Source organism: Bos indicus x Bos taurus, chromosome 15 (genome assembly GCF_003369695.1).
Source record: "Bos indicus x Bos taurus breed Angus x Brahman F1 hybrid chromosome 15, Bos_hybrid_MaternalHap_v2.0, whole genome shotgun sequence".
NCBI classification, from domain to species: domain Eukaryota; kingdom Metazoa; phylum Chordata; class Mammalia; order Artiodactyla; family Bovidae; genus Bos; species Bos indicus x Bos taurus.
The window spans coordinates 37,212,183-37,229,300 of NC_040090.1; the positions used below are offsets into that span (position 1 = coordinate 37,212,183).

Consider the following 17,118-nt stretch of genomic DNA (forward strand, 5'->3'; position numbering starts at 1 on the left):
ATCACTGTGCTCTAGTTAAGACGATAACAGGGGAACATGAGTAAGGAGTTTACAAGGACTTTCTGTCCTATTTTTGCAACTTTTTTGTAAGCCTAAAATTAGTTCAAAAGAAAAAGTATTTAAAAAGAAAAAGTAATGGAAGTTTCAGCGGAAAGGATCAGCACATAACAAGGCAAGAAAGAATGGACAAAATGTGGGAGGTACTCTGAAAACTATCATTAGTACAGCTTGTCTGGAGCCTAGGGAACATGCAGAGGAAACACTGTGAAATGAGGTCGAAGACATGGACCAAGCTTTGTAGACCATCTTAAGGAGTTTAGATTTTCATCCTTGGGGTAATAGAGAACCATAAAAAATGTTATGATCAGATTGATAAGATCCAAATTGGAATAGTAAGGATGTAGAAAAAATGGATACGTGGTTATTAGGTCACCAGGGCTTGATGACTGGATGAATATGAGAAAAAGTAAGAGGAAAGATTAAAAACTGAAGTGGTTTGCCATTTCCTTCTCCAGGGGATCTTCCCAACCCATGGATCCAATCCATGTCTCCTGCATTGGCAGGCAGATTCCTTACCACTGAGCCACCTGGGAAGCAAATACAAGCACTGCTAAGTCACTTCAGTCGTGTCCGACTCTGTGCGACCCCATAAACGGCAGCCCACCAGGCTCCCCCGTCCCTGGGATTCTCCAGGCAAGAACACTGGAGTGGGTTGCCATTTCCTTCTGCAATGCATGAAAGTGAAAAGTGAAAGTGAAATCGCTCAGCCATGTCCGACTCTCAGCAACCCCATGGACTGCAGCCCACTAGGCTCCTCCGTCCATGGGATTTTCCAGGCAAGAGTACTGGAGTGGAGTGCCATTGCCTTCTCCAAATACAAGCACAGGAAAACTAAATGATAGGATTAAGAGTCAGGTTAGTGATCACCCTTGGAGAAGCGCTGCCTAGAAGAGGGCAGAGTGGGGCTCTTGATGTGAGTGCCTGTTACATGACTGTGTTCACTCTGTGGAATTCATCAAGCTGTGTACTTAGGAAATATGTACTTTTCTATATGTATGGTCTAGTTACTATGCACTGAGTGCATGATAAGTCACTTCAGTCATGTCTGACTCTTTGCAACACTATAGACTGTAGCTTGCCAGGCTCCTCTGTCCATGGGATTCTACAGGCAAGAACACTGGAGTGGGTTGCCATGCCCTCCTCCAGGGGATCTTCCTGACCCAGGGATCAAACCCTCGTCTCCTGGGACTCCTGCACTGCAGGTGGATTCTTTGACACTGAGCCACCAGGAAAGTCCTCTGGTTACTATGCTATATAACAAATCATCTCAAACTTAGTAGGGTAAAACACTGGTCATTTTATTATGCTCACAGATTCTGGGAATTTGAATAAGACAGGGCAAGAATGGCTTATCTCTGTTCCCTGATGTCTGGGACCTCATCTGGAAAAATTCAAACACCTGGGGGTGACTTGAGGCTGGTGACTAAAATCATCTGGAGGCTTCTTCACTCACATGTCTGATGCCTGAGACAACTGGGATAACTTGAAGGCTGAGCTCAGCTGGAACTGTCAAAGTACAGGCACATGACTATTCCTGTGGCTTGAGCTTCTCACAACATGGCAGCCAGGTTGTAAGAGGCAGCATCCTGAGACAGCTTCTGGACAGTGAGTGTTCTAAGAAAAGCAGAAGGAAGCTGCTTGGCCTTTTATGATCTAGTCTCAGAAGCCACACAACATCACTCCTGCTTTACTCTATTGACTGAAACAGTCACAAGGAAGGAGTATCAGAATTTTTGAACATTTTTTAAAACTGTCACAATATTATACAATTGTAATAGTAACAATACTGGTGCTAAGTATTTTGGCTGAAAGGCCAGTGATAGGGATCATAAGAGAAAGAGCAGATAGGAAAGATAATGAGCTCAGTTAAAAGACCAAATGGGCTACAGGTGACTGTGCAGTATCTGAGTGGGGAATCCTGTGAACACTTAGTGGTATAGATATGTCTGTAGCTCAAAGAGAGTTATTGGGAGTCATTAAATGGGAAAGGAGATCCTGTGGGTGACCCAGACTGACCACAGAGAGTTGGGAGGATAGAAAGAGAGTCCATCAGAGTCCAGGAAAACCTCACCAAAACAGGAGGGATAGGCAGAGGGGCTTATGAAAGAGACTAAGAAGAAACAAACAGAAAACCAAGAAATTATGGTATCAATACAAGTCATGGGAAAAGCAGTTTTCAAGAAAATAAAATATACTGTTGTAGACCGTAGATGTTTCTTCCAAGACACTATCTGAAAACACAAATCTAGCCATATCACTTAACTGTGCAAAACATTTCATGAATTCTCCATTGCTTTAGATAAGCTATTAGTTTTATAACATGGCTGACAAAGCTCTCCCTGAGCTGTCGTCTGTCAACCATTCAGCCTCATCTTTCACCACTAGGCTCTCAGATTCGCTACAGAAACCAATTGACGTTCCCCTAGTCACCTATGCTTTTTGAAATCTCTGTGCCTTTCCGTGCTCTTTGCACTTTGCCTGTAGCGCTCTTCACTCTTCCATCTCTACACTTAACTAACTCCTATTCATCCTACAGAACCCAGTCTCAATTGGGACCTTTCCTATGCACTATAATAACTCTCTGTGTACCCACCTAATTGAGTACTCATCAGACTAATATATAATTGCCTATCTACCTGCCGCTTCCCCCACTAGACTTTGAGTTTATGGAGGACAAGGAATGTGTTTCATTCATCTTTCATCCCCAATACTTTGCATAATTTTGATGTGGCACATAGCAGGTGTTTTGATTATGACTTTTTGAGAAAGATGATATTAGTGAAAGGGACATCAAGTTGAGGGAGAATTTTTAGGATTTTTTAAAATTATTTTCTGGTATGGGAGGTTTAAGCCTGTTCATAGAAAGGGAAAACTGGAAGAGGTTAAGGATTTAGAAAACACAGGAAATAACTGGTGAGATCAGGCACAAGAGGTAACAGGAGGGGGATGAGGACCAAAATGCCACAGGATGGCCCCCATCACACTCATGCAGCAGGAAGGACGTAGACAAGGGTGCAAGTAATGGAACGAGAGCTCACATTGATATGAAAGGCATTCTCTGTCCCTGGAGACTAGTTCAGCACCTGATACCTGACATATCTGACAGTACATAGATGTTAAAAGAATAAAAAATGAGGTTCAAGCTGGGAATTTGCACAAGGTAAAACAATGAATTCCTAAACCTACACAGGCAACCAAGTCTCCCCACTAGAAAGCCCTTATGTAGTTCAGCTTTGAGGAAGGTGGAGGGAGACAAGGTTTAGCCTTACCTCTGAGGCATACACCCCCACCGTCTCCAAGGACCTCATTAGAGATGTTTAGTTGGATAGGTGTAAACCCGAGCCCTAGGAGACAGGGTGGAGTGCTGGAGCCACACAGGTTCCACCGCTTTGGTAGCGGCTGGCTCTGGTGGCGTTGCTAAGAGCTTCAGCAGCCAAAGAGGGAGGAATTGCAGCTGGAGACCAAGGGCAGCTTCTTCTGGAAAGGCAGGCTCTAGCCCCCACTTCCTGAAACCACCTGCAGGCAGAGGCCCTGGATATCTCATCCCCAGGCAGCAGGCCACAGAACCATGAGCCAGGACAGCAAAGTGAAGACGACAGAGTCCAGCCCTTCTGTCCTGACCAAAGCCAGGTGAGAAATCCTGGTCCCCTCTGTCTATCTGTCTGCCTCACCAGATGGAGCCTGATCCCTCCTTGCTGCACTGGGTGGCAAGGGCAACAGCGAACCATGGATAATTGAAACCCGACTTCTTTTGCCCACAGGAAGTCTCTGCCAGTCCTGGACCCATCTGGAGATTACTACTACTGGTGGCTGAACACAATGGTCTTCCCAGTAATGTATAACCTCATCATCGTGGTGTGCAGGTTTGCCGCTATGGGAAGGGCCCTAAGCAGAGACCAGGGATAAAGAGTGAGGCCCAGGAAGAGGGCGGGCCCTTGCTCGGGGCTGGTGTGTGTGAGGGCGGCGCCAATGCAAGGGCCCAGGTTTAGTGCTCAGCGGCTTGGGGACAATACCTCACACACAGAAGGATCCCTTAAGCCAATCCCTTCTGTCCCTACCACGCAGAGCCTGCTTCCCCGACTTGCAGCATGGTTATCTGGTGGCCTGGTTAGTGCTGGACTACACGAGTGACCTGTTCTACCTCCTGGACATCGTGGTGCGCTTCCACACTGGTCAGTGAGTCTCAGGACTGACCTTCCTTCCACGTTCCCTTCCTAAGGAGAGCCTCTTAGTAACAAGAAAGTGACCCCCTCCCTCATAGCACTGTCACATGTCTCTGTGTTTACAATACCCCAGTGCTCACCCCAGAAACCCTGGAGCAGTGTTAGGCCCAACCCATCCTGTCCCTGTAACTGTCTCCCTGTGCTGCCCTGGCCTACCCACCCTCAACCTCATTACTGTACCCGGAAGCAGGAAGGTGCCCCGACTCCGCCCCATACCTGACCCCACCCACGACTGAGCCCCCTTCCCCACCAGGATTCTTGGAACAGGGCATCCTGGTGGTGGACAAAGGTAGGATCTCGAGTCGCTACGTTCGCACCTGGAGCTTCTTCTTGGACCTGGTTTCCCTGTTGCCCACGGATGTTGCCTACGTGAGTCTGGGTCCACACACACCCACGCTGAGGCTAAACCGCTTTCTGCGAGTGCCCCGCCTCTTTGAGGCCTTTGACCGCATGGAGACCCGCACAGCTTATCCGAACGCCTTCCGCATCGCCAAGCTGATGCTTTACATTTTTGTGGTGATCCATTGGAACAGCTGCCTCTACTTTGCCCTGTCCCGGTACCTGGGCTTCGGGCGTGACGTCTGGGTGTACCCCGACCCTGCACAGCCGGGCTTTGAGCGGCTGCGGCGCCAGTACCTCTACAGCTTTTACTTCTCCACGCTAATCCTGACCACCGTGGGCGACACACCGCTGCCAGCCCAGGAGGAGGAGTACCTCTTCATGGTGGGCGACTTCCTGCTGGCAGTCATGGGTTTCGCCACCATCATGGGTAGCATGAGCTCTGTCATCTACAACATGAACACAGCAGATGCAGCCTTCTACCCAGACCACGCGCTGGTGAAGAAGTACATGAAGCTGCATCATGTCAACCACCGGCTGGAGCGGAGAGTCATTGACTGGTGAGGATACTGGGGTTCCAGACCAGGACAGGAAGAGGTGTGTAGGATAGACTCTGAGGAAGGTAGCTGGGTTCTTACTGCCTGGTGGGTCAGGCAGGGCACTTAGGATGTGGTATTCATTGGAGGGTTCACTGGGTGGAACTTGGAAAAGGATGTCCTCCATTAACTGGGTATGGACTTAAGGAAAGGGGTTGGGTAAGAGATTGACAGGGAGATGAAATCATACACAAGGAAAGCTAACACAGAACCCAGGGAATGGGAACTGCCACCACCTGGTAGAACTCAGAAGGTCCTGGAAGGTGTAAGAGGTAAGAGCAATACTCCTCAGAGGATGACCAACAACAAGATGGTTGACTCTGTCATGGAGTCCATACTGTAGGGTGAACAAGGGGAAGTGTCACCAAGTTAGGGACATAGAACAGAAGACCTCTAAAGAAGATGGGGCTTGGTGACTGAAGTAGATATTTTTAGTGGAACGGTACAAGACATCATGGAATGGTGGGTGGGTAAAGCCTGACGGGAATTAAGGCTCTGTCCACTGTGTAAAGGCTTCCAGGCCCTGGATGGGAGAGAAGAGGTCAAAATATGTCTGTGACTAGGAGATAGTGGACTAAAGATATTTATCAACCAACTGTCAAGTATTCGTATGACCCTTGTGAGAGCTCAGTGTGGTTGGGTTCTTGGCTGAAGCTGAGCCGAGAACCCTGATGGAAAATGTAGAGGGAGGCACGTAAGGGGCTGGTGAGGACTGCTACTACCATTCCCCCCAGGTACCAGCACCTGCAGATCAACAAGAAGATGACCAATGAGGTAGCCATCTTACAGCACTTGCCCGAGCGGTTGCGGGCAGAAGTGGCCGTGTCTGTGCACCTGCCTACCCTGAGCCGGGTACAGATCTTCCAAAACTGTGAGGCCAGCCTGCTGGAGGAGCTGGTGCTGAAGCTGCAGCCCCAGACCTACTCGCCGGGTGAATATGTCTGCCGCAAAGGGGACATTGGCCGAGAGATGTACATCATCCGAGAGGGTCAGCTGGCCGTGGTGGCGGACGATGGTGTCACCCAGTATGCTGTGCTTGGTGCAGGGCTCTACTTTGGGGAGATCAGCATCATCAACATCAAAGGTGGGCACCTCAGCATTTGTTCTGGAGACTGGACTACAGGAGGGGAAGGGGGACAGCAGAACCCTGTGCTGAGACCAGATGGCACTTCAGGGCCCACAGATTAAGGACAGCTGGCCCTTGCCTGAGTCACTAGAGGGCTCAAGAGAGAGGCAGGACACAGAGGGTCTCTTCCCTGAGAAGAGGCTGAGTCAACGTCCATGAGAAGGTTGGGTCCTTGGAAGAGAGAGCAGACTTGCTCTGTGAGTATTCACCCAAAGCACCAACAGATCAGTGAAAAGTGCCGAGATAATAGCAATTAGTAATAATAATGGCTAATAGTCTCTACATGCTTACTACATGCCCTGTTCAAAGTTATTCATGTGTACCAATTCATTTAATTCTCACAGCAGTTCTATAAAGTAGGTACTATTATTCACAGTTTAAAGGCAAGGAAATTGGAGCACAGAGAATTTGGGGAACTTGTCCAAGCTGACATGGGTGATAAGTATACACACTTGAAGTCAATATGAGAAAGAGCTTTCTCATAGCCAAATGGAAAGAGAGGTAGAAGGAATGAACTTCGGTTTACTCCATCAACTCCAGTCCAGGCTAGGTACTGTACACCGGCTCATTTATTCTTCTTATCAGCCTGTGAAGGAGGACAGCACAGGTAAAGACACCAAGGCCACAGGAGATGGGAAAAACTTAAAAGGGGTAAGCACGCTGTCACTGACGAAGACTAGAATGTGCTCTCAGCCTGGGGATCCCACTCTCTAGTTGTCTTAAAGGTCTCACACTTGTCAGCCAAGGACCCCCTCAAGCCCTGTATCTGGTATGCAGTTGGCCTATCTACCTGACTTTGGACAAATCACTTACCTCTTTTAGGCCTCAGTTTCCTCACCTACCCAAGAGGGGTGATATTCAAAACCCATAGAGTTATTTGTAAGAATTAAATGAGCTGTATGGGTGAGGCTCCCAGTGCGGGGCCTGGCACGTGGCAAGAGTTCAACAAATGGTGGCTCCCTTGCCCTTTCTAAGGTCCTTCTAGCTTCAAGACTCCGCAGCATTCAGAACCTATCTTCCCACCAGCCACCCACCATTAGCTTTCTAAAATGCAAATGATACCATACAGTTCCCCTGCTAAAAATAGTTCAGTAGTTTCTGTCCTTTAGCTAAGGTCTAGACTCCTTGCCAGGGCTGTGGGCCTTGACCTGGCTCTCTCCATCTCTCCCCAGCTCCTCACACGCTGCACTCTGGCCTCTCTGCCATGCCTGCTGTACTCTGTAACCACCCAACTCTTTCCTACCTCCTTCCCTCTGCTCATGCTCCTCTCTCTGCCTAGTTGCCCTCCCCGCCTCCCCTGGTTACCTCCCACTCAGTCTAGGCATCAGTTCCTCCAGGCTTCCCTGAATTCTCTGCCTTAAAGCTTGTCTGGGGCTCTTTGCCTGTCTTCCCACAGTACCAGATGCTCATCTACACTGCATTGACTGTGCTGTTAGGTAACTATTCCATCAAATGTCTATCTCCTCTAGACTGAACTCTTGGAGGCAAGTCACTGATACCCACTCAGCACACAGCCTAGTCCCCACCCAGTACATTACAGAATGAAAGAATTAATGAGACAGAAAGAGAGGCTCAGAAGCACAAATGTGGAGGTGGGGGTCCGGGTTCAGACGGAAAATACCCCCTCACACCCACCCTGACTAACTGTCCTCCCACCTGTCTGCTCCTCGGCCACAGGGAACATGTCTGGGAATCGCCGCACAGCCAACATCAAAAGTCTAGGTTATTCGGACCTGTTCTGCCTGAGCAAGGAGGACCTGCGGGAAGTGCTGAGCGAGTACCCGCAGGCCCAGGCTGTTATGGAGGAAAAGGGCCGTGAGATCCTGCTCAAAATGAACAAGTTGGATGTAAACGCGGAGGCAGCCGAGATCGCCCTACAGGAGGCCACGGAGGCCCGGCTGCGAGGCCTAGACCAGCAACTCGATGATCTGCAAACCAAGTTCGCTCGACTCCTGGCTGAGCTGGAGTCCGGTGCACTCAAGATTGCCTATCGCATCGAGCGGCTGGAGTGGCAGACCCGGGAGTGGCCAATGCCTGAGGAACTCATGGAGGCTGATGACGAGGGCGAACCTGGGGAGGGAACGTCCAAAGATGGAGAGGGCAGAGCTGTCCAGGAGGGACCTCCAGGCCTAGAGTGACCCCATGTCTATCCCCAGGACTCCCACCACCAAGTGAATCCAGACTTGTAGGGAAATCTGCCTGCAGAAACTCTGCCATCCTGTCTGCTGGGTTACAGAGATGGGCGTGAACTGGGTCTGTAGATGTACCACCTAGAGATGCAGGAGTGTAGCATACATTCAACCTCTGCTCACCAGAACTATACACACACACATGCATGCACACAAGCACACATGCACACATACCTATTTGCACATATGCACACTGACCAGGAGACTGAAATCCATATTAAATGCTCTGGAGTTCCCCTTCTCAGAGCACACATCTTTCTCACCTACATAAGTCTTATACCAACACCATATAAGTACATTCAGTCACACACCTCATAAACACACGTATACTGAGAGTCACATATCAATACACACAGATGTCGTCCATGGATCTGCACACACTTGTGAACACACAAAAGCATATCTATAGCCCTCTTGTTCCAAGGTATCTTTTAAATGCTCCTCCACATGGGGGGTTCACAAGTGTACCCTGCAAACAGCACTTCAATAAAGTGTTGCTTCCTCACTAAGCATTTATGGGGTTGATGAAAAAAACCAAAGCCAATGTGAGCCAGCCAGGATAAGTTCTGTCTGAATTCTGGGTTACAGGGGCAAGGGGCACAGGCTGTGTAGTAGCTGGCTTCAAAGAGATGAGAGGACTGATGAATGAAGAATCATTGTGCCACAGTATAGCAAGCTTATGTATCTTACTGCTGTAAGTATGCACATGTTTTCATAGACACATTCACATATACACCCTGACCATTGCATCTCACAGCAGGTTTTGTATCCTCAACCTCATGAGCTCTGAGGGGTTCAATCTTACTTAGTAAGCCAGAGTAAATACCTGCTCCCTTTTCCTTCCTTCAGTTCAGCCCTGGAACCTAGGACCAGGTATACCTTACCCTCAGAACTGACCCCCAGAACTGATCTCTTCCAAGGGAAGAATAGTTTCCAGGACTGTAAACCTGGCCCTATCCTACCATGATGGTTCTCAGAGCTGGCCTTGGTCCTGGCAGAAATCCAGTCCTCCTTCTCTGTACAGCATTCCAAGACATAGGATGGAGAATGGAGGCTCAGTGGAGCAGAGTATCATGATTGGGGACAACTGGAGATGAGTGTTTGGGGAGTTCTGGAGAAACTGTGACATACTTAGAAGAAGGTCTGCAGGTTTGGGGCAGAAGAGGTGTTATGGGGTCTGTGGAGCAGAGTCAAATGTCATCTCTGAATCATATTCACCCTTGCCATAATTTTAGCTCCTCCAGGGCCTGGCCAGTCTTTGGGTGTGAGCTGTGCCAGGCAGTATTTTAAAATGTGCTTGGAATTTAATTTACCAACATTAAACTGATAAATTTATATTACATTGACTGAGTGATGACATACTCAGAGATCAATGCCACTGAAAGAAGATTTATTACTTACAGTCCCCAACAGGAAGTGAGCACACTGTGCCATACAGGAGCACATGGGGAAGCACCAGGTTGCTCAGGAGGCAGAAAGGAGCAAGAAGAAAATATGGGTACAAAGTTTTTATTTCATAGTGGTAGCAAGATTTTAGGTGAGAACGTCTCCTATTAGGTGGGAAGCAAAACCCGATTTTGGGTTTTGTGGTTGAAAGGTTCATAATATGACTTTTAAGCACCCACAAAAGTCAGACCACAGGGGAAATGTAAACAACATTGGTCTTTAATTTTCTCATGATTTCAAGATGCTGAATAATCAGTTACAGAATATCAAGAATGATTATTATAAGTGGTACACGAATGTAGGGTAGGGTCTCCAGGGCTCTGAGGGCAGGATATGCTGATGTGTTGTCATGGAGACAGTCCCAGAGGTGTTGGTGTCCTCTACGTCGACCAACTTTTTGGTCACGATACAGGTGACACAGAGGGACTCAGACACGAAGGACTTGAAACAAAACTTCTTCAAATGGGCACAGAAACTGAGACTGAGGCTGGAGCCGAGGTGTCAGGAGAGATTATGAAGGTCACTGCACTTTCGATCATTTCAAAATCTGTGGTTATTTTGTGATATCCTCCTCACCGATTATGAGAACCATAGGGCTGGCATGGGGTCTCTTGATTATTGCTGGGTCCTCAGAGCTAAAACTCTGCCAGGTTTTAGGTACCTAAATATTTATTTGGCAAACAGAGATGAGAGTTGAAGCAGGCAAAGATCCAATTTTGCAGGAAGATGTGTCAGTTTCTCAAGAGGTTTTCCTACCATCTCTGCCCTCCAGTCATGCTGAGCTATAATGGGTAATGAAGGCCACTTTGGTGGTCTCTGATGGATTCAGGGTGCTAAAAATAAGCTTTTCATTTATAATGTACACACTTGTCCCAAGAGAAGGCTCTCCTAGAACAGGTGGCTTCTGCCACCTGGCAGAATTCTGAGCACAAGGAGGGTGATAACTGGCCATCTTGCCTATCCTAGAAGCAGGAGCAAAATTCTGGAGTCAGCTGTGCATCTTGGTGTCTCCGCTTTTCCAGGATGGGAAGATGGTGGAGCAACTATACCACAAGACATCTTGAATAACCATGTTGAGGCCCTCTAGTTGCAGACTGACACCCCTCCTGTGTGGGAAACAGCATTTTGACAATTAGGGAACAAGTTGGATAGAATTGAGCCAGGATGGGCAGCAGGGAACACAATTTTAAGTTCCTGGAATCACAACAACAAAACATCAACAAAAACAATCTTTTAGTCCAAAGAGTGTAATTTACTGTATGTCAATTGCTAGGCTAAGCATTTATATATGTGGCAGGAAACTTCACGGAGGTATTCATTTGGGTTTTGTTCATTTTATCCCTCCTCTCATCGTAAAAAAGTACCTAAAGTTTTGTATCCCCTAGACTTAAAGCTTTTCAAATTGCAGTGTCAAAACAGAAATGTTCAGAAACTCTCTGCCCTAGCTTTTGTTTATAAAAACAGGACTCCCAGGAGGGAGGAGACATATGTATACTTATGACTGATTCATGTTGATGTTTGGCAGAAACCAACAAAATTCTGTAAAGCAATCATTCTTCAATTAAAAACAAATAAATTTAAAAATAACAAAACAGAACAATTATAACAATATACTATAATAAAAAAAGAAAAAAAACAAGGCTCCAAGGTTTTCACAAAAAATTCACCTAAGGGTGAACTGTGCCCAGCTGTCTGTGATGGCTTAGAGTTGAAAAAGCAGAAGTGTCTGTACTTCTGAGGAAGGAGATTCTCTAAGACTAAGGAAAGAAATGGGATTCTTGAACATTATATTAGTTTTCTTTTATTGAAGTAACATATTGCCACAAATATAATAGCTTAAAACAGTAGTCATTAATTATCTCACAATTCTGAGTCAGAAATCTGAGCATAGTGTGGCTCAACTGGGTCCTCTGGCTCAACTGGGCCTCCTAAAACCAAAATCAAGGTGTCAGTTGGGCTGGGCTGTTATCTGAAGTCTCTGGGAAGAGTCTGCTTCCAAGATCATTCAGGTTATTCGAAGAATTCAGTGTCTTTTGTTCGTGGAACTGAGATCTTTATTTCCTTGACACATGGCCCCTTTATCTTCAGGCCACTAAAGGCATGTTAAGTCTTTCTCATTCTCCAAATCTCTTACTCCTGCTTCTAAGACTGAGAGAGACCTCTGCTTTTTAGGTTCATATGATTAGATTAGGCTCACCCAGATAATCCAAAATAATCTCAATATTTTAATTAAGGTCAGCAGGTTATTAACCTTAATTATATCTGTAAAGTCCCTTTTCGCCATAATCACAGAAATAACACCAGAGGGCAAAGATAATGGGAGCCAAAATTCTACCTATCACAGGGATACTGGGAAGGAAAGCAGCCTGGACCACACTTTCAGCCCAAGCTTAGAAGGAACTCTAAGGATCAAATCTTTGGAAACTGCAGGAAGATCACTTTGCCCCAGGGCATACTGGAGTCTCAAAGCAGCATCCACTAGAGGGAGCTCAGGCTTGAGTGAATGAGGTGCAGACCTGCATTACCAACATGGTCCGACTGCCACAGAGCCTCCTGGTCTCCAGATACTCTGTCCAACATAAAATCCACAGATATTTTTATAAGACCTTAAATTTGGAGGACGAGAGAATGGAAAGAAAGTCACAAAACACAGGGAGATTAAATCTTTCAGTAAGATAGGTGGTTAAATGTTTAGATGACAATTGTCTAATTTAGAGAATTAAGGAAAAATCCAATTTTTTATACACAGTTATGACACTAGTGGTAAAGAATCCACTGCCAATGCAGGAGACTTGGGAGACACGAGTTTGATCCCTGGGTGGGGAAGATCCCTTGGAGGAGGAAATGGCAATGCACTCCAGTATTCTTGCCAGAAGAATCTCATGGACAGAGGAGCCTGGCAGGTTACAGTCCATAGGGTCATAAAGAGTCAAACACGACTGCCTGAGCACAAATGCAGTCATTTTTAACTGCTATATGTAAATTATCTCATTTGGTTCTTATAGCAATATTAGGAAACTTACATTGCTTTATGTTAATTTTTCTAAATAGGAAACTGAAGCCCACAGAGCAGCTAAAAAAATTACATAGAATTTTGTAAAGTTGGACTTACCCAGTGACTCAGCAGTAAAGAATCTGCCTGTAATGCAGGAGAATTGCAGGAGATTCCCAGGATCAAGAAGATTCCTGGGATCAAGTTCGATCCCGGGATCAAGAAGATTCCCAAGAGAAGGAAATGGCAACCCACTCTAGTATTCTTGCCTGGGAAATCCTATGGATGGAGGAGCATGGCAGGCTACAGTCCATGGGTCACAAAAAGTCAGACACAACTTAGTGACTAAGCAACAGCAACAAAATTGTAAAGCTGTTTATGCCAGGTCCTGGGCTAAGTGCATTGTCTCAGCTAATCTTTATAACTACGAGAAACATGCTATTATTTCCCCATTTTGAAATGAGGAAACAAAGGCTCTGGGAGATTAGGTAATTTGTCCAGTAACACAGGGCTCCTAAATCACATGGAATGAAACCTAGGTTTGTCTGTTTCTTCTAGGGAGTTAAGAAATGGAACTGCCTCAGCTTGAGGCCAAGGCCAGGCAAGCTCCTTCTTTTCTTGAGAATGACTGTTGCAGGCTATAACAGTGGTAACCAGGTAGTAACCAGGGGAGAGGGAGCTAGTCATGGTGCAGAGCGGCGCCTGTGAATCACCAGCAAGCCAGTGTGCTGAAGTGTGATCTCAAGGCTACATACCTAGACAAGGGACCACCCACTGTTCTGGAGAAGAGCTGTTAGTTCCAGCTGTCTGCCCTCAAGCATGCAGCTGTGGGAGGAGTTCCGGAGTCACGACCAGATTCCTTAAGGGGTTTCAAAACTGGGCCCTTCTGCTGATAGCTCAGCTGCTTCTGGCTTAGCTCTTCCCACCCCACCTCCATCCCCACCTCTGTAGGACCCATTTCCCTTGCTGGGTCACTAACCTCAGAACACCTTGGCCTGGCTAAGATTTGAGATGTACATTCCTCCTCAGTGTTTCCAATTAGCCATTTCCCCACAGGAGTTTCTTCAGCCCACCCTGCTTCACCGTTTTCTTACTGAGGGTTTGACTGCTAATGGCAAAGACAGATGGAAATAAAGTAGCCAGCTTGGGAGGAAATCAGATTCACAGGGAGTCTGGCCATCCAATCCAGGGAAGATCTGAATTTTCTTTTACTAGGAGCCAGGAGCAGGAGGACAGGTGGGTGGATCCCAGCTTGCGGGTGAAGCTAGGGTTTGGCTTGAGGCTTGGATCAGAGGTAGATGATCAAGCTGGGTTGAAACTTGGGTCAGGGCATAGCCCAAGTCACTGCAGGTATTAGCCTGGCCTAAAAGCACAAAAAATAAGAGTTTGGGGCCAAAATGTGCTGATAGTCAATCAGAGTCAGATGGTAGTTCGGAAACATCACTTAGTAGCTGGGGGATTCAGCCTCCTACAAAATTGAAAGAAAATTGAAAGAAATGCTTGGAGAATTAAAATGTAAATGAGATTATGAATGTAAACTGTCTATCAGTGCCTGACAGAAAGCAACTGCTTAACAATGAATAATAGTTAAGACCATTATTCTTACCGCTCTAGCAGGTAAGAATGGGAGCAGGCAATGGCAACCCACTCCAGTACTCTTGCCTGGAAAATCCCATGGACGGAGGAGCCTAGTATACTGGCTGCAGTCCATGGGGTCGCTAAGAGTCAGAAGCGACTGAGCGACTTCACTTTGACTTTTCACTTTGATGCATCGGAGAAGGAAATGGCAATCCACTCCAATGTTCTTGCCTGGAGAATCCCAGGGTCGGGGGAGTCTGGTGGGCTGCCATCTATGGGGTCGCACAGAGTGGGCCACGACTGAAGCGATTTAGCAGCAGCAGCCGCCGCAGCAGGTAAGAATACGCCTTTGAGGGTCCTGGGGCTCATGGGTGTTGTGCAGCCCTCCTTGGCCTTGGGCCTAGGGGCTGTGCTGGCAATGCTAAATCTGGCCAGCAGAGGGCGAAGCGCTTTCTTTCTCTCTCCTCCCAGCTCCCTCCCAGGCCTCAGGAGTGCTTTCCTTGCACAGCTGGGAGAATTACCCAGGGAGAAATGGAATCTTAAAATCCGAGTCTTGACTGATTTAAGAAAAACCTTATTCAAATTTTCTAGCGACAGCAGTGGTGCGGCTGAAAGACATTACTGAGGAAGTTATGCTAAATCAGAGCCCAAGGTATGGATACCTGTTGAGGGCAGCACATGGAATGGCTGGGATCATTCAGGACTGCCGTCTCCCAGTTTGAAAACTCTTGTGCTTTTCACCCAGGATGCATGGACCCTCTCTGTGTCTGCCACTGCTTTTCCATTTTCAGTACCTTGGCTTGTTGTCCTCAGCCGTGCCCTCCACCAGCAGGTCTCACAGGGCCCCAGAGGCACGAATGTATTCCTAGACGCCTTCTCTGTTTAACCTCCCGGGTGAGCCTTCCTATGGCCCTTTTAGCCCTCAAGTAAGGCCCTGACCTGGGGTCTCCAGGACCCTGTAGCCTACCTGTGAAAGCCCACATCTGAAGCCACATGTAACCTTCCAGTGGGAGCCAGTCCCCAGTGTACGCTCTGCTCCCCACAGCATAAGCCCCAGGCTCTGGAAGGCTGGTCCTTCCCTTGGTTTCTATCCTCTGCCCAACATCCCTACATGCTCTGGTTCTTGCCTGTCTGTCTTCTCAGCTCATTGCCTCTTTGTTTAATCATGCCAAGGGAAGGACCTTCGATGTGGGCAGGGAGTGTGTGGGCAGGAGCTCAGCAGAGAGGCATATCTGCACATCACAGAAATGCAGAGAAAAGAAGGCCTTGAAAGGTGAGGGGAGGAGGCAACCCACACAGTCACAGGGGAGAGATTAAGCCACTGGGCCAGCAGGCTCCCCAAGGAGTAAATGACTGGTTTCCCTCCTAGCTCTTGATCCCAGCTGCATGTGTGTCAGGGTCAGGGCTGTGGAGGCAGAGTGTGTTCCTAACCACGTGCGTGAACACTGGGCTCCCCAGGGAAAGTGTTGATGTTTTGTGGACCTTCAGGCTACCTGGAATAAGCCCTACCTTATCAAGCAGGTTATTTGGCTGTGCATTCGACACTATGTGCTTTTCTCTTGCATTCTCTCCCTTGCATATTTACTGATGTATTGTTTATTTAAACATTCCCCTCTTATCTCAACTGTGATATAGAATATTGAAAGAAGGATCATGTGCCCACCTTAAGCAGTAGCATGGGTGGCTCAAACTTCTCCAAGGCAAAGGTAGATTGTTCTAAGCCACAAGAGTCAAGCAAGGTGGACCAGCACCCCCTGCAAGGCACACATGTGCATGCATGCATGCATGCACGCACGCGCGCGCACACACACACACACACACACACACACACACACACACACACACACAGGCAGGCACCAAAAAACAGAAAACTGACAACCTTGACAGGACAAGGCCTGAGTCAGAAAGGCAGCTTCCCTGAGGACTGAACCTGGCCCTATTTAAGGGCCTCCTGCACTTGCCTCCTTGATCTAGCTTTCTGACTTGTTCTGAAATAAGGGTCCAGGTCTCTGTCCTCTGTCTACTCATATTGACTTTGAAGTTCTCCTTCTGCTGTCATCTAACGTTCCCCTGTTTCCTGGCCCTCAGCAATCTCACATTCTCTCCAAATGCTGGCTTAATCCCTGGCACAGATGGAATCTCCTGATTTTGAGAAATGAGGTTTGACTCCCCTTCGTGTTGCATTTTCATCTCTCTTCCTTCTTCCTCCTCTCATGGTATGTCCCTCCTCCCCCATGAAAAAAAGTGAAAGCATCAGTTACTCAGTCATGTCCAACTCTTTGAGACCCCCATAGACTGTAGCCCACATGAAATTCTCCAGGCAAAAATATTGGAGTGGGTAACCATTTCCTTCTCCAGAGTATCTTTCCAACCCAGGGACCAAACCCAAGTCTCCTGCAATGCAGGCAGATTCTTTACCACTGAACCACCAGATAACCCCACTAGTATCTATGACTTTTTCCTCTTTACAAACCATCTTCTTGAAACAATTTACACCCACAAACTCCTGATCTTCACCTCCCATTACCCATCTGCACTTGGTTAGAGGGGAGAAATTGAGCAAGGTACA

At 47.3% G+C, this 17,118-nt stretch overlaps 1 protein-coding gene across 1 annotated transcript; it reads left to right on the forward strand.

The window, feature by feature from the left end:
* The first annotated feature begins 3,475 nt into the window (after positions 1 to 3,475).
* Positions 3,476 to 9,321, forward strand: CNGA4 (cyclic nucleotide gated channel alpha 4). The gene is made up of 6 exons (XM_027561924.1): positions 3,476 to 3,690; positions 3,822 to 3,923; positions 4,126 to 4,232; positions 4,537 to 5,182; positions 5,953 to 6,302; positions 8,022 to 9,321. The coding sequence occupies exons 1-6, from the start codon at positions 3,629 to 3,631 to the stop codon at positions 8,480 to 8,482; spliced, it is 1,728 nt and encodes a 575-aa protein (XP_027417725.1). The 5' UTR covers positions 3,476 to 3,628; the 3' UTR covers positions 8,483 to 9,321.
* The last annotated feature ends 7,797 nt before the right edge of the window (positions 9,322 to 17,118 follow it).

Coding starts and splice junctions, on each gene's coding strand:
- CNGA4 (XM_027561924.1), top strand. CDS start 3,629: ATGAGCCAGGACAGCAAAGTGAAGACGACAGAGTCCAGCCCTTCTGTC. Junction 3,691..3,821: donor TCTGTCCTGACCAAAGCCAG/GTGAGAAATCCT, acceptor TTTTGCCCACAG/GAAGTCTCTGCCAGTCCTGG. Junction 5,183..5,952: donor GAGCGGAGAGTCATTGACTG/GTGAGGATACTG, acceptor CATTCCCCCCAG/GTACCAGCACCTGCAGATCA.